This window comes from Typopeltis vanoorti, chromosome 7, assembly GCF_054136105.1.
Source record: "Typopeltis vanoorti isolate ZY-2024b chromosome 7, IOZ_Tvanoo_1.0, whole genome shotgun sequence".
In the NCBI taxonomy this organism is placed as follows: Eukaryota; Metazoa; Arthropoda; class Arachnida; order Uropygi; family Thelyphonidae; genus Typopeltis; species Typopeltis vanoorti.
Genome location: NC_143555.1, coordinates 51,704,110 through 51,725,327, shown reverse-complemented (window position 1 = coordinate 51,725,327; position 21,218 = coordinate 51,704,110). Strand labels below are relative to the sequence as shown.

Sequence of the window (21,218 nt, the reverse complement as noted above, 5' to 3'; positions counted from 1 at the left end):
AATTTTCAAACTTTCATTTCATTAACCGAAGATTTTGTTCCAGCCTTCACATGATGTTGCCGATGACCAAAAAAAAAAAAAAGGAAAGCCGTTCCCTTGGATATAAAAATGAAATTTTAGATCGTCTTCAAACTGGGGGTAGGGACAAAGGCTCTGGGTAAGCATTTTGGAGTCCATCAATCAACTGTCAGATCTATAAAGAAAAATGAAGAGGATATTAGAAAAGCAGCATGTTCTGGTACAAAATTGAGTGCGAAATTATCATCATACACAAGAGATGTTGTTCTAGAAAAGGCCGAAAAAGCTTTAGTGATGTGGATAGAAGATAATGTACAAAAAAGAATGCCAGCTGACCGAAATTCCATCAAGCAATCAGCATTGAGATTTTATGAACAGATTAAAAAACTGCAGCCAGATACTTCATCTCAATCGAGGAAAAAATATGAATTTCATGCAAGCAATGGTTGGCTGGCTAAGTTTATTAAAAGACATGTTCTTCATAATATAAATATTAAAGGTGAAACGGCTTCTGCTGATGAAACAGCTGCTAAAGCATTTCCACATAAACTTGCTAAAATAATTGAAGATGGAGGTTACACTCGTGAACAAGTTTGGAATATGGATGAAACCGGCCTTTCCTGAAAAAAAAAAAAAAAAATGCCAAAACAGAACCTGCGTATCAAACATGCAAAAAACTGTTGGTGGGTTCAAAGCAGCAAAGGATCGCATAACACTCCTGTTTTGTTTGAATGCTTTAGGAGATCGGATGTTAAAACCACTGCTCATAAATCGATCATTAAGATAATGGCCAATGAAAGCCGTAGATTTTCAAAAATTGCCAGTTCATTGGATGGCCAAACAAAAAAGCTTGGGTGACCATTGATATTTTCACTCAGTGGTTCCACAAACATTTTGTGCCAGAAGTTAGATGTTATTTGAATGACAAGGGTCTCAAATTTAAAGCACTTTTGATTCTTGATAATGCACCCGGTCATCCTGTCATATAACATCCAAATGTGCATTTTTTTTCTGCCGCCCAATACCACATCATTGCTACAACCTCTAGATCAGGGTATAATTGCAACTTTTAAAATATATTATGTCAGACGAACATTTCAGTACGTTTTGAACACACTAAATGATGATGAAACACAGTCAGTTATGGATGTCTGGAAAAAAATTTCAATTATGGATTGTATTGATCAGGTTCGATTATCGTTATCTGAATTGAGACCAGAAACTATGAATGCATGTTGGAAAGCTATTTGGCCCGCAAGTGTTAAAGAGAATGCTCTTGTTCCCTTCAATCATATTGCAGAATTCCCTAATATAATAAGTTTGGCATGTGAAATTGGCAGAGAAGGATTCGATGATCTTACGTCGGCAGATATAGAAGAATTGTTAACTGATAAACCTCTTAGCGTAGACGAAATAGTGAAGATTGTTTCTGAGACTCCTGAAAGCAAAGAAGTTAATGATAATGATCAAGATAATCCTACTTTTACTGCTAATATTATTAAAGAAGGTCTTAAACTGGCCAGTAATTTAGGCAATTATTTTGCCCGACATAATCCAAATGAAGAACGTGCTGGGAAGTTTTCACGTGAGCATCTTCATCAAATTCCTGCCATGTACCCTCAAGGGAGGTGTACAGAATGTGATAGCACTACATGAAAAAAATTACATCATTACTAACTTCCTATCTACAATTTTCCTCCAAATCAGTCTGTTACTTGTCAAGACTCCAATATTATCAGATCTTATATTTCTATCACCTAAGGCACCTTGTACCGTATCAATCCACCTATATATCTTGGTCTTCTTCTGGGTCGTTTTGCTGCAACCTGGCAGAGAAAACTTGTTTTGCTATTCTTTCTTTGCCCATTCTATTTAAGTGACCATACCACCTGAGATTAGCTCTGTTAACGCATTCCTGGATGCGGACAATGTCAAGTTCTTTCCTAATAACCTCATTTTAATATGATATTGCCATTGATGCCATCTGTTCACGCCTCTAATCTTTCTCAGGATTCTCATATCTGTGGTCTCTAGTCTTTGTCAAGTGCAGCCACTGTAAGACTCTTATACCACCATACATAAGCATTTCTGGACGAATATCATCTACTCCTGCTGCCTTTCCACATTTCAAGCCTCTGATGGCTTTTTCTACTTCAAGTATGGATATGTATTCCTGACTGCGTGCCTGGTCAGTGTTTTTTACCACATACTCAGATCCATAAGTTAAAACTGGTTTGAACACTGTCTTGCATACAGCTAATTTAGTGTTCCGACTAATTTCTCTCTTATTCCATATAAATTTATTCATTTGACTTCCTACCATACCAGCTTTGCTGATTCCGTTGTCTATTTCTATATTTAATTTACCATCTTCACTAAAAATCGTGCCCAAGTAGCTGAAATGTTTTACTTGTTCCACAGGTTCTCCATTCACAACACAGTTGACATTTTCAATGATTCTGCCTATTTTCATTGCCTTTGTCTTTTTATTGCTGACCTTCATACCATATCTATCACAACAGTTATTAAATTTAGTCAGAGAATCTTGCAGACTTGTAGCGGATTTATTGATAAGTATAACATCGTCCACATAAAGCAAAGCGCTGACATTAACATCTCCAATTTTGATATCATGTTTAATACCACTTTCCTTCATAATGTGATCCATATAGATAATTAATAACAGAGGGGATAATGTACATCCTTGTCTCACACCAGATTTAACATTAAACCACCTTCCTGTACTTCCTTCAATTCTAACTGCTGACTTACAACTCAAATAAAGACTAAGTATTTCTTGATATAATTCCCCATTGACATCATATAACTGTAGTGTTTTGAATAGCTTCTCTCTTGGCACCTTGTCATATGCCTTTTCCAGATCAACAAAACTTAAATACAGATCTTTGTTATATTCCCATGATTTCTCCACTATTTGTCGTAAAGTGAAGATCTGATCGTGACAGCCTCTATTTGGCCTGAATCCAGCTTGTTCTTCACCAAGCTTTTCTTCCACAATCCTTCTCAACCGTTTCTCAAGTACACTTGCATATATCTTACCAGGAACACTCAGTAATGAAATACCTCTGTAATGCTCACATTCAGTTTTATTTTCCTTTTTATATGTCATCTCATGGGTACTATGAGAGCTCTACTCCAATCATTGGGAATTCATCCCTCTGTCCAGGCTTTCTGAACTATGCAGTGCAGCCACTGTAAGACTCTTATACCACCATACTTAAGCATTTCTGGACGAATATCATCTACTCCTGCTGCCTTTCCACATTTCAAGCCTCTGATGGCTTTTTCTACTTCAAGTATGGATATGTATTCCTGACTGCGTGCCTGGTCAGTGTTTTTTACCACTGTGCTGTCATCACTGCTTGTTTCATTTAGTAGTTTTTCAAAGTAATTACTCCATACTTCAGGAATATCTTTTTCTCCCGTTTTTTTCATGTCGCCTTTATCATCTCTAACTACTTTTACAGCACTCTTTCCTCCATTCCTAAGCTTCTTCAACAACCTCCAGAATATTTTGCCACCTTCTTGATATTTATTTTCTATATTCTTGCCAAAGTCCTCCCATTACTTTTGTTTAGCTAGTTTACACAGTGTTTAGCATTCTTGCATTTGTCTCTCTATTCTCTAAGAGTACAAGCTGACTTATTTGCCAGGAACTTTTGATATGCTTTCTTCTTTTCCTTCACTGCCTCTTTAACTTCCTGTGTCCATCATGGAGTTCTAATTTTTCTATCCTTACAGACAACTTCAACGCATGCCTCTCTAGCTGAATCAATCAGGGCTTTCTTCAAGGCTTGCCACTGAATCTCCAAGGTTTGATTCCTGTTCTCAAACTCTTTCATTTTTTCTTCAATAATATTTGTGTATTTTAGTCTACAGTTCACATCTGAGAGCTGCTCAACTTTTATTCGCTTTAAAACTTTCTTACATGTTACACTTTTTCTTACACTTTCACGTGAGCTTAAGTTGTTAATGTTTTCATATAGAGTATTATATTGCAACTTATCTAAAGCATCAACACATCGATTAATAACTGAGTTCATGCCTAAAACTACTGAAACAACCAGTGGTACATTTGTTCAAGACATGACAAGAAGAATTCCACAAGTTGAGGTGGATGTCGATGAGATAATACCATCTCTAGTAGTTCTAGTGATATTACAGTCTCATGAAAACGAAAGCTTTCATGTTTATTGTCAGAAAATGATAGCGAATAACATAATTTTTTTATAGAATACTTAGTAAACAACTGAAATGAATATTTTTTTTAAGTTATTAAAATTCATTATATGTATGTGTGTTCTCCATGAAATGTAAATAAAAATCTTATGATCCTAACAAATTTAATGTTTGTTTTTTTCATATTTTGCTTATATTTCATGTCTGGAACTAATCTTCACTTTTTCTATGGAGTCAGTAGTTCTTTTTATGTGAATTCTATTTACACGTAACTTTTAGGAATGTATCTATCACGTAAAAAGAGGTTTAGGTGTATATTTTCTTTATGCTTACATGGTGATCAGAATACATCGGTTGTTGGTAAATCGTGTAAATCTAGAAAGTTGAGTTATAAGTAATGTTGCTTATGTACTGTTCTTGGAAATTTTGAATAAGGTGAATGTATAAGGAGATGAGTGGGAATAGCAGTTTTATACATTTAAGTAAGGTTTTACATTTTGAAATGCAAGGATGGAATGTGTTTGTACTCCACTTGTGGAAATATTGTACAAGAACTAAAGATGCACATGATCTAGGGGAATTTTAAGAAAGGATCAAAATTTCAAGGGAAAAGTAAAAAAAGTTAGGGATATGCTAAGTGAGAAATATAGTAATAGTAAAGGGGGTTATCATTATGCAAGGCCTGAATTAGACATATCTGGTAACCTGGATTTTGGAATGAGGATACTTTGAAGGAGATACCAAAACAAGTATCAATATGACAGAGAACAGAATAAAGAAATACAATTTATGGAGTCTGGTGAATGAGAGAAAAGACATGATATGACATGATAAAAGTAGGCAAGAACTAACTTATCTGATAGATATTGAGGAAAATATAAGATGAAAAGAGGAGTTAGAAATAAGACCTCCCTGGAAATTATATAAATGTGTGGAAAAAGGGAGTAAAGGAATTTTTACATGAATGTGATGGACAAGTGTAACATATAGCTGTGGACATGGCAAATGCAATAACAGCAAATGAACTTGCCTCCAAAGAATAGGTAAATGTTGTTGTTTGGAATTATGGTTGAAGTAACTAAGGTATTTATGTGCTTCTGGTTGGTTCGTCTGTTCACAGGATGAAAAACTTGGATTTACAGGAGAAAAAAAAATACCTATCTCCACATGAAACAGCTAACTCACCTTAAAATGAAATGCCTTTATAAAGGTTCTTCCCATCCTTGAGAGGATATTTAAACCCAGGCCTTTTCAATCAAAGAGCATCACTGATACCAATTAAGCTTCAGATGCTCCAAAAACAGGTAGCAATAACACTTAGTTGGAAAGTTTTTGAGTTTAAATCTTATCCAAGATATGAGGGGGAACTTTATAAGGATTTTAACTCAAGGTGAGGTAGCCAGTCTTATACAGAGGCAACAGGATGATTCCTTCCAGAAGCAGGTTTCTCTGCTGCAAAACCCAAGCAAGCCAAAGAACACATGCACGACAAAGACAGAAACCATGGAGAGAGGATTGACTGACCTATCATTACCAAAATAAGGTTTATGTAAATCCAATTACTTGGTCACTGAGTCTAAAATAAAATAAGGAAAAAATTATATATAAAAATGATAAAGTGGCCCTTTTTTGATGAACACTACATTCTAAAGAGTTCTCATTATTAAAAATAATAAAAATGTACAAACCCAGATACCAGGTATATAATCTCCACGTGTATAATAATCTGTACTTGCTGATGCACGTTCTACACTTGTTCCCATTCCATATCCATTATTTTCACAAACAAAGACTGCAGGTAAGCTCCAGAGCTTTGCCATATTATATGCTTCAAAGACTTGTCCCTGATTTGCAGCACCATCACCATACAGTGTTAAACAGACATCATCACGTCCCATATATTTGAAAGCAAAAGCAATACCAGCTCCTAGAGGTACCTTGACAATATAGAAAAATAAAGAATTGAATTAAAATTAGTTTAATTCTTAGGTAGAGTTTTAATTTGTAATTCACTGGGAATAGACTTCTATGTATCCACTGAAATAACAGTAATTCAAATTATTTTGCATTTCTGAAGGATTTTTTTTTATCAATAAAATTTCATGACATGAAAAGTATAAATAATTCCAAAAGCATTACAAAAACTCTATTAACATAAATTGATTTTTTCAGAAGTAGGAAAATGAATAACTAAATTACATAAAATGGCAATTCACATTATCATATGATAAAACTCCATAACAGGTTCTGTAAGTAATATCTTCTCTCTCTTTTCCTTTTGCATAGTATTTTATTGTAAATGTAGCACTGATAATTTACAATGAAATCCATCTTTTTTCAGAGGCTGTCAGCTAGTCAGAGAGAATAGCGATAACAGTGATTCACTGATAGTGTTGAATTTAATTTAATTGAAGTTACGTGAATTTATGCTGAAGTTATGTTAGAAATAGATCATTCTTATTGAACTACTTGTAAAAGAGCTCTCATTATTATAAATTGCTCTGCTATGGACAGCGTCAAGAATTTTAAGGAAGGTTTTAGGTACACTACACCAAACATGTGAGTAGTATTCTAAGGATAGGTGAATGTCGAATTTATATAGAGTTAAAACTTAGGTGGGTGCAAAATAGCATCCTGAATGAAAGAGAAAGCCTGGTGATTTTGGACGCTGAGGAAGGTATTGATGTGATGTGTTTATGCCAGGAGAGACTGGAGATAAATGTTAGTTGAAGCACAGAGTTCTGCTTCTGCCTGTTGATTTGGGTATTACTGAGGATAAGGGTAAATGAGCTAAGATTTTTTTTGCGAGAGAAAAAAACAGCATTTTAGTGCATTGAAAGTGATCACATTGTCTTTGTCCCACTGAAGGATGATATGTACATCAATGTTTAAGGCACTGACTGCAGATCATCTTGAAGCTTGAGAGTGCTAAACACTGCATGGCTTGACAAATAAGTAGGATGAATGGAAATTACTATCTACAAAACTTTCAATTGATTAGTGATAACTGAGAGTAAGTAATTTATGTACAGGAGAAAGAGTAGGCAACAGGACAGGGCCCAAAGGACTCTGTATTGGTGGTGTAGCCTGAACAGAGGGAGCCAGCTACCTAGTTACAGAGGGTGATAGGCAGATCAGAGGATGGCAATTTGTTTATCAGGCTTTGATGCCAAACACAATCAAAAGCTCTGGAAATGTCAAGAGTGACTTCAAACCCTTCATGGCATGTGTCCAATGGTGGGGTGATGTAAGCTAAGCAGTCATCTGTGGATCTTGAATATTGGAATCCATACTGGTGGTTGCTGATTAACAGGTGAGCCTCTAGGTAGTGAGAAAAAAAGTTGGCTATTGATGACTTTCTTCACTATTTTGGAGAGGACTGAGCTGATGACAACTGGTTGGTAGTTTGACGGTACACTTCTATCTCTTGTTTGTGGAATAGGCTGGATATATGATTAGCTTCCATGAATTGGGATAAGTACCAGCTATGCATAAAAGATGGTAGAGATGATAGAGGACAGGTGTTAGCTCTGGGGCACAATGTTTGAGAACAATTGGAGAGATGCCATCAGGGCCAGGAGACTTATTAGTGTTTCAGTTATTTAGTAATTTTCTTGTCTTTTTGCTAAAAAACTACAGGAGGCACTTGGTGCTTGGATTCCAATATGGCAGGAGGCGATTTGCCTTGGTCCTCTGTGCAGGAGTTCAAGGAAAAGAGTGATGCTAAGATATCAGCATTATATTTGGGTGAAGTGACAATGGTGTGCATCCAATGGCCTTAATAAGGATCAGATTTGGCCAGGAGGCAAATGCTCTGCTGTTAGTATTTATGAAATCAGATTTAGATCAGCTGATGACTGTTTTGCATTTGCTGCATATGAAGCTAAGGTTCTTGATGCGTGCCACCTGTTGTAAGCTGAATTTTTGTTTTCAATTAACATCACTGAATAAAACGTACAATAAAAATTTCTGAGATGATAGAGGACAGGTGTTAGCTCTGGGGCACAATGTTTGAGAACAATTGGAGAGATGCCATCAGGGCCAGGAGACTTATTAGTGTTTCAGTTATTTAGTAATTTTCTTGTCTTTTTGCTAAAAAACTACAGGAGGCACTTGGTGCTTGGATTCCAATATGGCAGGAGGCGATTTGCCTTGGTCCTCTGTGCAGGAGTTCAAGGAAAAGAGTGATGCTAAGATATCAGCATTATATTTGGGTGAAGTGACAATGGTGTGCATCCAATGGCCTTAATAAGGATCAGATTTGGCCAGGAGGCAAATGCTCTGCTGTTAGTATTTATGAAATCAGATTTAGATCAGCTGATGACTGTTTTGCATTTGCTGCATATGAAGCTAAGGTTCTTGATGCGTGCCACCTGTTGTAAGCTGAATTTTTGTTTTCAATTAACATCACTGAATAAAACGTACAATAAAAATTTCTTCCTTTCTTCCTTCTTAATTACCTTTCCTAGATGCCTTTCTGTCTTCCCACCAATAAACTTACATTTTCCTCTATGTAATCAACCTACACTGACTTGTACAAATATAATAAATACCTTTTGACACTGAGCTAGGGCAATTTTTTCTAATGACCTAGCCCTGCAATGGGAACTCCAAAATATAGACAGCACTAGTTATCCAAAGAAAAATATTTCATGTTCACACCCACCTTTACTTATATACAAAATCGCATTAATTATAGAAAAAAAAAAAGGGAAAACAGCGTGTAAACTACATCTGATCCTCCTCCCTTGAATTTTTTTTTTTTTTATTACGAAGTACAAGAAAAGTTCCATTCAACCATTAAGACTCAGGTGTCTATAAATTAATCCATATTTACTGGGTGCATAGCAACAGTTAAGACAGGAAAGAAAAAAATGCTACATAAAAATATCAGATACAGACAATATGTCATGTAAGAAAATGCAACCCATGTTGCAAAACTGCCACAGAAAAGACTTGGAAGGAAGACACACCATTCATAAAATGCAGCACTGATCTGAGATAGATTCAAGAATGTTCCTGAAGTTGACAAAAACTTAAATCAAAATGACTACCACACGCTAGCATTTGTACAGTTGCAACACATCTAAAATAATCTATCAGGATTGCCTTATAAATCTGCTCCTCATTAAAAGCTTACCCCCATTCCCGGCTCAATCACAAAATGTGCTCTTCCCTACCAAAGAAATTACCCATTACTAGTGATGTGTAAACAAAATCCAAATGTGCATCTATTGCCCTTGTCTAACTTGATGGTAACATTATTATAGAATGTGAGCAAGTTACTCAAACCTTCCCTTAGTGAACCCATGCTGTTTATTACAAAGTAGAGATTCTTTGTCAACCCATTTCTGAATGCGAGCCCTAGCCAACTTTTCCAAAATCTTCACCACCACCACTCCAGAGATATTGACACGTCAATAGTTGGATACATCAGTCTTTGTACCACCCTTGTACAATGGGATTACCATACATTCTTTCCACTCCCATGTAATCATCACTGTTTGGGGGACTCACAAATAGGCTGGTCAAAACCAGTTCAGCTGAACATTCTTTTAGCACTAGTCCCTATTGCTGAATTCTTATAGAGTTTGTGCAACAGCTCTAGTACCTCTTCCTCATACACCTGAGTGTCTTCATCCATTGAAAAGATAGCAGTGAGCACAATGTTACATTACACCAAGTTAATAGTTTTTTTTTTTTTTTTTTTTTTTTTTAGCAAAGTGGGCACTCATTAGTTGAACAATCTCTTCTGCATCCATCACCCACATACTACTTGCATTCAGTCGAGTTATTCTTTAATATTCATTCTTTCTTTTACTTGCAGCACAACAAAATTCTTTTGTATTCTCTTTAGATTGCAAAGCCAATTTCTTTTCACATTCAGTTGTGACACTTCTGGCCTGCTCTTTATAATTTTCATGCACATTATATTCCTTCCACATCATCCTTTTCTTATCTCTTGCTTAATAAGATTACACATCCATTTCATTCCTACCCTATTTATTCTTTAAACTCTAGTAACACATTCCAATATTGCATCATTCATGAGTATTTTTTTAAATGTTTCCCATAAACTGTTGATATTCTACCCATCAAACAAATGATACCATGGCTCAGAACCCAGCAGACTCCTCAGTTGGTCATAATTTTCTGCTTTGTAGTTAGCATGTAACCTTTTGTGAATGGAATGATCATACAATACTCACTTCCCAAGTGAGTATTGTATGATCACTGTCACCAACCAGAGGTAGAATAGTTAACCGAAATCCTCTGTTACACTATATCAAATCTAAGGTCACGTTCGAGTTCCCTCTGTCACATGCTGCTTGAGGAAGTTGTCTTGCAACAACTCAATAAATTCCGTTTCATTCTTCTCGCGAGATTTCACTGCCCAATCAATGTTTAGATAATTAAAGTGTCCCATTATGATTTCTAGTTTCTCACCCATCACTTTATCTGATGATTTCTTTGTCACTAGCAACAGATCCACCAGGTTTGTAACAACACCCTGCTATGTATTTGATTTTGCTAGATCTCCACCTCACACCAAATGACTTCAAACTCACTGTCACATGAGAAACTATTATTAGAATTACAGTTATAAGTCTCTATGCTAACTGGATTCAAGTGATCCGATATCATTAGAACCACACCACTCCAATCTTATCTATTTTTCCAAAAAATACACCTTTTACACTAGATACAAGTTATATGTCTAACTCAGATAGCCAGGTCTCATGAATGCCTGCAATTTGAGGTTTTAAAATATTCACCACGGTAACAAACTCTACCCCTCTGTTTCTGATACTCCTATTATGCGAGAGTCAGGGATACAGTTATGATTAGAGGAATGGTGAGAATCTGTCTTTCTTACACAGATTCTCACCATTCCTCCCATCATAACTGTTTCCCTGACTCTCTGTGTTAGTTCTCATACCAATTAATAATTTTTCAACACTCCTGATACCCAAACACATTCAAGTGTAGGCCATCTCTCTTATACAAATCTATTCTTCTGTCAGACTCACACTATACATCCAAAAACTTGCCAATGCATCGAACTATTTGCCACCATAGCCTTCCTTAATTTATTTCTCTCAATATCTAGGTAATATAATTATGATTTTCACTTTCTCACTCTTCACTCCCGCTTCTTCCAACAACCCTTTCGCATCTTCTCTCATACTGAACTTATCATTAATTAAGTCATTTGTACCTACTAGAATTACAAATCTCTTCTGCTTTTTTTTAATTGCATTTGCTAGTCATCATCAAATTCCTGCCATGTACCCTCAAGGGGTGTACAGGATATGACAGTACTACATGAAAAATTTACATCATTACTAACTTCCTATCTACAATTTTCCTCCAAATCAGTCTGTTACTTGTCAAGACTCCAACATTATCAGATCTTATATTTCTATCGTCTAAGGCACTTTGTACCTTATCAATCCACCTATATCTTGGTCTTCCTCTGGGTCGTTTTCCTGCCAACCTGGCAGAGAACACTTGTTTTGCTAATCTTTCCTCTCCCATTCTATTTAAGTGACCATACCACCTGAGATTAGCTCTGCTAACACATTCCTGGATGCTGACAATGTCAAGTTCTTTCCTAATATTCATTTTTAATATGATATTGCCATTGATGCCATCTGTTCATGCCTCTAATCTTTCTCAGGACTCTCATATCTGCGGTCTCTAGTCTTTGGTCAAGTGTTTTACTTCTGACCCAGCTCTCAGATCCATAAGTTAAAACTGGTTTGAACACTATCTTGTATACAGCTAATTTAGTGTTCTGACTAATTTCTCTCTTATTCCATATGAATTTATTCAATTGACTTCCCACCATACCAGCTTTGCTGATTCTGTTGTCTATTTCTATATTTAATTTACCATCTTCAGTAAAAATCGTGCCTAAGTAACTGAAATGTTTTACTTGTTCCACAGGTTCTCCATTCACAACACAGTTGACATTTTCAATGATTCTGTCTATTTTCATTGTCTTTGTCTTTTTATTGCTGACCTTCATACCATATCTATCACAACAGCTATTCAATTTAGTCAGAGAATCTTGCAGACTTGTAGCGGATTTATTTAGAAGTATAACATCATCCGCATAAAGCAAAGAGCTGACATTAACATCTCCAATTTTGATATCAGGTTTAATACCACTTTCCTTCATAATGTGATCCATATAGATAATGAATAACAGAGGGGATAATGTACATCCTTGTCTCACACCAGATTTAACATTAAACCATCTTCCTGTACTTCCTTCAATTCTAACTGCTGACTTACAACTCAAATAAAGACTAAGTATTGCTTGATATAATGCCCCATTGACACCATATAACTGCAGCGTATTGAATAGCTTCTCTCTTGGCACCTTGTCATATGCCTTTTCCAAATCAACAAAACTTAAATATAGATCTTTGTTATATTCCCATGCTTTCTCAACTATTTGTCGTAAAGTGAAGATCTGATCCTGACAGCCTCTATTTGGCCTGAATCCAGCTTGTTCTTCACCAAGCTTTTCTTCCACAATTCTTCTCAACCGTTTCTCAAGTATACTTGCATAGATCTTGCCAGGAACACTCAGTAGGGAAATACCTCTGTAATTCTCACATTCAGTTTTATTTCCCTTTTTATATATGGGTACTATGAGAGCTCTACTCCAATCATCGGGAATTCGTCCCTCAGTCCAGGCTTTCTGCACTATGCAGTGCAGCCACCATATACCACCATACTTCAGCATTTCTGGTCGAATATCATCTACTCCTGCTGCCTTTCCACATTTCAAGCCTTTGATGGCTTTTTCTACTTCAAGTATGGATATGTATTCCTGACTGCATGCCTGGTCAGTGTTTTTTTTTATCACTGTGCTGTCATCACTGCTTGTTTCATTTAGCAGTTTTTCAAAATAATTACTCCATACTTCAAGGATATGGAGTAATTACTTTGAAAAACTGCTAAATGAAATAAGCAGTGATGACAGCACAGTGATATTTGCTAGATTTTTAATTTTTGCTTTGGAAACACTTGCCATTATATTCTGACTGCTCATCTTTCATGTTTTATGATAGAGTTGTCATACCAAATAAGATCTTTCTTTTTGCAGTCAACATTACTTTCCTGATTTTCATTATGCACCAACTTACCTCATTCATACTATGTTGTTTCTCATTTTGTTGCTTAATTTTCTTGTCCTCCTTATGTTCTTTTAAACTGCTCAACTTTCTGTAATTCCCATGTTGTCTATCTAATATTCTGCTTTAACTTTGCAATTTTGGAGGTTAAATCATTTTCAATATCCTCTTTAATGGTGCAAGCCTTCCTGTTCTTGAATTTGCTATTAGTCTTAGCATTCCGTTTCTTGTGCATTTTTGGTGCAATTTTAAATTGTATTTAACACTGCATATATTTTATAACTTTTTTATTGAGTATAAAATATGTGTTGCAAAGTGGATGGCAGCCAGGAGACAGAGCTGGAAAGAAATGTCATCAGGAAGGTCAGTGACTTTACATACTTAGGTTCAACAATGAAACAGAATGGTGAGGCTGAGAAGGAAGTGGGATGTAGGATACAAGCAGGATGGAGGAACTTGAGAGAGATGGCTGGAGTGCTATGCGATAAGAGGGTGCCGATCAAATCTGAAAGGCAAAATCTACAGAACAGTAGTGAGACCAGCTATGGCGTATGCTATGGAAACTGTGGCCCTGAGAAAAAATAACATCAGCAGGATGGAGGTAGTGGAGATGAGAATGCTTAGGTGGATGTGCGATGTGATTAGATATGATAAAGGTGGCATGAAAACTGGAGAAAAAAAGATATCCTTGAAGTATATATCTTCACTAAGTATTTTTAGTGAAGATGGTAAATTAAATATGCAAATAGATAACAGATAATCAACAAAGCTGGTATTGTAGGAAGTCAACTGAATAAATTTATATGGAATAAGAGAGAAATTAGTCAAAACACTAAATTAGCTATATACAATACAGTGTTCAAATTATGCTAAATGAAACAAGCAATGATAGCACACTGGTAAAAAACACTAACGAGACATGCAGTCAGGAATACATATCCATACTTTAAGCAGAAAAAAGCCATGAAAGGCCTGAAAGGTGGAAAGGCAGCAGGAGTAGATGTATTCGACCAGAAATGCTCAAGTATGGAGGTATAAAAGTCTTACAGTGGCTGCACTGCATAGTTCAGAAAGGTTTTGACATGGGGATGAATTCCAGATGATTGCAGTAGTGTTCTCATAGTGCCCATATATAAAAAGGGAAATAAAACTGAATGTGAAAATTACAGAGATATTTCTCTACTGAGTGTTCCTGGTAAGATTTATGCAAGTATAGTTGAGAAGGATTGTGGAAGAGAAGGCTGGTGAAGAACAAACTAGATTCAGGCCAAATAGAGGCTGTCAGGATCAGATCTTCACTTTACAACAAATAATTGAGAAAGCATGGGAATATAACAAAGATCTGTATTTAAGTTTTGTCAATCTGGAAAAGGCATATGACAAGGTGCCAAGAGAGAAGCTATTCAAAACGCTATAGTTATATGGTGTCAATGGGGCATTATATCAAGCAATACTCAGTCTTTATTTGAGTTGTAAGTCAGCAATTAGAATTGAAGGAAGTACAGGAAGATGGTTTAACGTTAAATCTGATGTCAGAGTAGTGTTATCTATATCGATCACATTATGGAGAAAAGTGGTATTAAATCTGATATCAAAATTGGAGATGTTAATCTCAGATCTTTGCTTTATGTGGATGATGTTATATTTTTAAATAATCTGCTACAAGTCTGCAAGATTTCCAGACTAAACTGAATAGCTGTTGTAATAGATATTGTATGAAGGTCAGCAATAACAAGGCAGAGAATATGCAGAAGCAGTGAAAATATCAACTGCATTGTGAATTGAGAACCTACAGAAAAAGTAAAACATTTCAGCTACTTAGGCATGATTTTTAGTGAAGATGGTAAATTAAATATGCAAATAGATAACAGATCAACAAAGCTGGTATGGTAGGAAGGCAACTGAATACATTTATATGGAATAATAGCGAAATTAGTCAAAACATTAAATTAGCAATATACAAGACAGTGTTCAAACCAATTTTAACATATGGATCTGAGAGCTGGGTCATAGGTAAAACACTTGATGTGAGAGTCCTGAGAAAGATTAGGGGAATGAATAGATGGCATCGGCAATATTATATTAAAAACAAGGATATTAGGAAAGAACTTGACATTGTCAGTATCCAGGAATGCTTTAGCAGAGCTAATATCAGGTGGTATGGTCACTTAAACAGAAATGGGAATGGAAAGATTAGCAAAACGAATGTTCTCTGCCAGGTTGGCAGGAAAAAGACCGAGAGGAAGACCAAGATATAGGTGGATTGATATGGTAAGAATGCCATAGAAGATCGAAATATAAGATCTGATAATGTTGGAGTTTTGACAGATAACAGACTGATTTTGGAGGAAAATTGTAGATAGGAAATTAGTAATGATGTAAATTTTTCATGTAGTACTATCATATCCTGTACACCCTTTGAGAGTACATGTCAGGAATTTGATGATGATGAGGTCATGTTTTATCAACTTGCTCACATTCTATAATAATGTTACCATTGAACTAGACAAGGGTAATGGATGCACCATCATACTTCTGGATTTTGCTAAGACTTTTGACAGAATACAGAATGGTAGACTGTTCATTAATTGGAGAATATGGGTTTGGTTTATAGAATATTAGTATTGATAAGGGGGGTGGCTGACTCACAGATATCAAAAAAGTAGTATATAGGGATGTGAGTCTGCAAGATTTAAGGTAACCAGTGTTGTACCACATGGATCAGCTCTTGATCCACTGTTATTCTTCTATACATTAACGATATTGTGAAGGATTTGACAAGCGACATACAGCTATTTGCTGATGATGCAAAGATAGATAGGATAATTAGGAATGCTGCAGATATGTAGTACTACGTGCAGAATGATTTGAAGAGGCTGGAATCATGGGCATGTGAAAATAGATGTCAGTAAATGTAAAGTTATGCACTTTGGCATGATTAGACATCCAATGTCTTATTATATTGCCGAGATTATGCTTGAAGAAACTGATGAGGCTAGAGATCTTGGAGTGTTAGTAGATAGGAAGTTGAAGTTCAGTGGCCATCTGGCAAAGTTTGCAAATATAACTCAAAAGATAATTGCAATGCTGAAATTGACATTCATATGTAAAGATAAGAATGTCATTTTGCTTCTTTACAAGGGGTTGATAATACCTCACTTGGAGTTGTGGTCTCCTGGTTTCCGTTGTGATTCTGTTATATTGAAGAGTGTGCAAAGGAGACTTAAAAATTATATCAGGATTGTGGAATACTGATTATGATGACAGACTGAGAAAGAAGGGTGATATAATTGAGACTTACAAACTTCTGAAAGAATCATATATGATTTCAGTTGATGGAAATTTTCAATTTATTGAGGGTGGGGAAAGGACAAGAGGGCATCCTGAGAAGCTAAGAATGAATGCTGCTAAGAAGGGTGTGAGGGCTAGATATTTCTCTCATAGGGTGGTACGTGATTGGAATGAATTGCCATTGGATGTTGCGAGTGCAAGCAGTGTGAATGAATTCAAGATTAAGTATGAGAGCTGGTGCGTGTAGTATGTGGCCTCCCTCGATGGTCCCCGATTCCCTGGAGGTCTCTCTTAATAATAATAAGTATGATGAAATAAGCAAGAAACTAGTGTTTATTTCGAAACTAGTGTCAAAATAAACATTTTTTTTACTATCAATTTGTTCTATATAGTTAAATAACAGCATTATATTTTTATAAAGTAATACAAATCTGAGAGCAGACTGAATTTAAAGGGCATACTGCAAGTGTTGCAAGTTAAATGAATGCAAATTAGTGAGTTTAGTGGATTGGAGGAAAGAAGTTGGAAGTTTATTTTGCACTTGGTTAGACTATAATAAATGTAGTTTAATTCTTTATCCAAGTGTGAGCAAACAAAGTTTGCACCTCAAAATATCTTCAGGACTGTAGCAAGGTGGTGCAACTGTTGGCAACTCAGAGCAAAGGTGGACCAAGCTCTCATCACTCCTTGTTTCAGTATCTCCCACCTGGCCACTACCCAGACCGGTTATGACCTTTATTGAGGTCTCGTCAGTGGGAGGCAGACCCAGAGGTGGTGACACTAAGGCCGAAGCAATAGAGACGTCATATTTACCTATACGAGTTGCCAACCGGCGTACCACCTTATTATTAAATTACTCTGGATTTAGAGAAAGATGTTGGAAGTTTATTTTGCGCTTGGTTAGACTATAATAAATTTAGTTTAATCCTTTATCCAAGTGTGAGCAAATGTAAAATGTTTTTATCTGATTAATACAAAGGGTATTATAAAAATGGTAGAAGGTGAAAGGGAAAGAACCAGAGGAAATTGTACAGTAGTGTGGCAATGAAGGCCACGGGGACTAGATTTTTTACATAGAGAATTGTGAGTGAATGGAACACATTATCAGAACATATTAATACAGGGAGGGTTAAGGATTTTAAGGTTCAATATAATAAATATGTTGTCAGCTGAATAAATCTCCCATGATGAGTCTGCTATAGAGGGCTTGATAATAATAATAATTTTTGTATTACTGCTGGTCTGGCTATCGAGCACTTATTCATAAGTGACAGCACTTATGAATATTTGTGACCGTCTTTAGGTGGGAGATGAATTTCACTGTCCCGTGTGAGACCAGTGCTACACTTATTGAAGGCTTGAAACAGCTCCACAACTGGTCTGTATAGCACAGTTTCCAGATACTGTAAAAAATAAATCTATAAATAAGTAAATGAATAATAAAAAAAAACAGAAAAAAAACTTCACCCACCCACAGTACTAATGTATTATATGTTTGCAAACTTCTGTGTGTGTGTGGGGGGGGGGGGAACAAGAAAGGTGTAGGAATGAATCTGGAGTTGGTACATATTTCTAAGCATTTAATATTACACACACAACATGCCTTTATTAAATTCAGTTATAATGCTGATAATTATTCTTTCTTTTAATGCACATACAAGAATCACAAATCTTTCTTCAGTCTGTAAATGAAAGTGACCATCACTAGAAATATTATTTTACACAGTCCATAAGTTTACAAACCTGTGCTCCAACAATTCCATTTCCACCAAAGAAGTTAGGGGTATACATGTGCATTGAACCACCTTTACCACGTGCACAGCCAGTTTCCCGACCTTCAAGAAAACATGAAAATGTTAATCAGTAAAAATTGTTATTTTTCGCAAAAAACAAAAACAAGTTTATTTATTAATTTTATAAAGACTAATCGTAAAGATTTGCAAAAAAACTAGTTTAAAAAATATATAAAGTAGCAATTTGTTTCCAACACTACTACCATCAGTGGCGCACTCAGGATTTAATCTTGGGGAGGAGTTGAGTAGATGATTTGAGAATACACACTACGCATTGCATATGACTCATGACTGAGCATTTGCAGTAATCACCAATACGTGATACCTGTGATCTCCTCTGGTCCAGCTCAGGCAAATGTAGTGCTTGGTCCGCCTGAGCATTACTTCATTCGCCTTGCGTTCACAGCAGCCATGATTCCCGAGAGCTATAGGGTATTCCCACCTTATGTGACCGCTAATTCATAAGTAGTATAGAAATAGAAGACACAACGCAACATAAATAAAAAAATGAATATTAATTAGGAAAAGATTTTTGGAAAATTTTGTAGTGCTGTTTTCCTTTTTCTTTTGGGTGGGCCCAGGCCCCTTACTCCCCCCCCCCACACACACGAAGTGCACCACTGACTACCCTGTTATTTTCAAATAATACTAGTTTATATATAAAAGGGTCACTTAAAGATCAAAGCTAAATAACTAGAACGAGACATTCACATCACCTTCAAGTAATGTGGAGAACTGATGGGATTCTGACATAATGTTCAATCCGCACCTTCACGTGATATGTTCCAATAGGAGGTATCCACTAGGTACTGAACGAATGAAGATAGGCTGGAAATTTAGGATGTAGATGACCAAACTGTACTCTATACTGGTTTAAATAACAAACAGATATGATGGCACAACACAGATTTTCATGCCAACTGGGACATCACCTGGTTAAACAAGGTGCCTTCTGTTTTTATAAGTGAACCAGGGCAAACAGTGAAATGTCACTCACTGGAACAAATTCCAATTTCAACATCTAGAAGAAAAAGAAGAACAAACCCAATATCAGAAGAACTGAAGATATGAACCATCAATACAAGGAGTATTAATAGAAAGGAAATAGAACCTGCAGAAGAATTGGAAAAAGTACCACATGGGCATTACTGAGACTGAGAAAGAATATAAAAACAGGTGAGATCTTACTAAATAATAAGTATCAGATGTTGTATCTGGGAAATAATGATCAAGGAAAGGAAGAAGTAGCAATAGCATTCAACAACAAATGTGACGATAAACTTCTTGATTGAAAGGCAGTTTCAAGTAGAGTTATGTGAGCAAACTTGAAAATGAGGAAATGGACAATGAAATTTATTTGTACCTATGGTCTCATAGAAAGTTGCCTTAAGGAAGAAGTGCAAAAAATTTTCCAAGTCCCTAGAGCAGGCAGCTGACATATAGAAAATAAGAAAACAGAAAAAAGTGGTCCTTGTGGGAGATCTCAACAGCAGATTAGGATATGAATCCTACCAAGCATATAATAAGGTTTGGGAAAATTTGGAGAAAAGGGCAAAACTAGTCATTTGTAATAATTTGATTATTTATTTAATATTTGTTGTCTCAGTCTGTTGACTGCACCTTTGTATTATTTTCTTCTTATCTTTAACTGTGTTTACTTAAAAATTTTCCCTTCTATTATATCTATCTATGACCTGTGCTCCTTACAGTTGCTTTCCATTTAATACACTTTATCTTATTCTAATCCAATTAACTTAGAATAAGATAAAGATAAAAAATAAAGATAAAATAAGATAAAATTGTAGGAAGTATAAAGGATTACAAGTGTCCCCACTTGTAATCCTTTATACTTCCTACAAGTGCTCGTGCTGTTAGTGAAAAGGCCTCTGAAATAGTAAACTGTAACCATGAATCGCCTATCTCCCACACTATATAATTCAGGAAAAATTTATATTATTTATCGACTGCACCATCCTGAATTAATTGTATAGCACGAGAAGATTAGTTATAACATTTATAAGATAGATCACTTTCTAAAATAAACCTTAATTATTCAGTTGTGGCAATTTCTCTATTTTAGATACACAGGTTCAATTGTTTTTGTGAGACAGTGGATTGGTCAAAGATCAGGCGATAATTTTTAACAAACAAAACGTTTATTTAACCTTAAGCAACTTTACAATGTAATACACAATTGAACAATTTCTCTTTAATGCCTATCTTGAGCTCAAATCGTAACCTTTACAATTAGACCTCCTGCTATTCACAATACTTAAATAACTTGTTTACAACTCTAAGTAATTACTGGCTATTACAAAAAACATCGTTGGCTAAACATTCCTTCTTAATATATATATATATTAGCTAACACTCAGCCTCAATTATCTCTTATAGCAACCTTACAGTTAATTTTAACGGAGCTACATTCAGTGGACAAAAATACAAATCTTAATCGTTACCTTAGCATTAGTACAATAGAATCTACTCACAAATTAGCAGTATCACATACAGTCCTATCAGGTTTGAAGTTTTTTGGTGGTTCTGTTGACTGCTTCCTTCTGTTCTATATACTGGCCTTCACTGAAAGGCTCTTGGCAGTCATCCTTTCGTAGTTCTTTCCCAGGAATCGTAGCACTGCTCTTCATTGGTACTGGATCTACTGTAGTTGCTGTGTATCTGATCGCACGTGGCACATTCCATTACTGGAAACACATCTCTGAAGAATAAACTGCTTCTCGTAGGGTTTCCCCATACCTAGGGAGGTCAT

General features: G+C 35.8%; 1 protein-coding gene across 3 annotated transcripts in view; it reads right to left on the bottom strand.

The window, feature by feature from the left end:
* LOC150104674 (putative pyruvate dehydrogenase E1 component subunit alpha, mitochondrial) overlaps window positions 1-21,218 on the bottom strand; it is a 204,556-nt gene that overhangs the window by 95,732 nt on the left and 87,606 nt on the right. For all 3 annotated transcript variants that reach the window (XM_090395866.1, XM_090395868.1, XM_090395867.1), the window contains exons 5-6: window positions 18,402-18,493; window positions 5,907-6,155 (exon numbers count right to left, since the gene is read on the bottom strand). In XM_090395866.1, coding sequence (XP_090251992.1) covers window positions 5,907-6,155; window positions 18,402-18,493 — 341 coding nt within the window. The remainder of the gene's footprint in view (window positions 1-5,906; window positions 6,156-18,401; window positions 18,494-21,218) is intronic.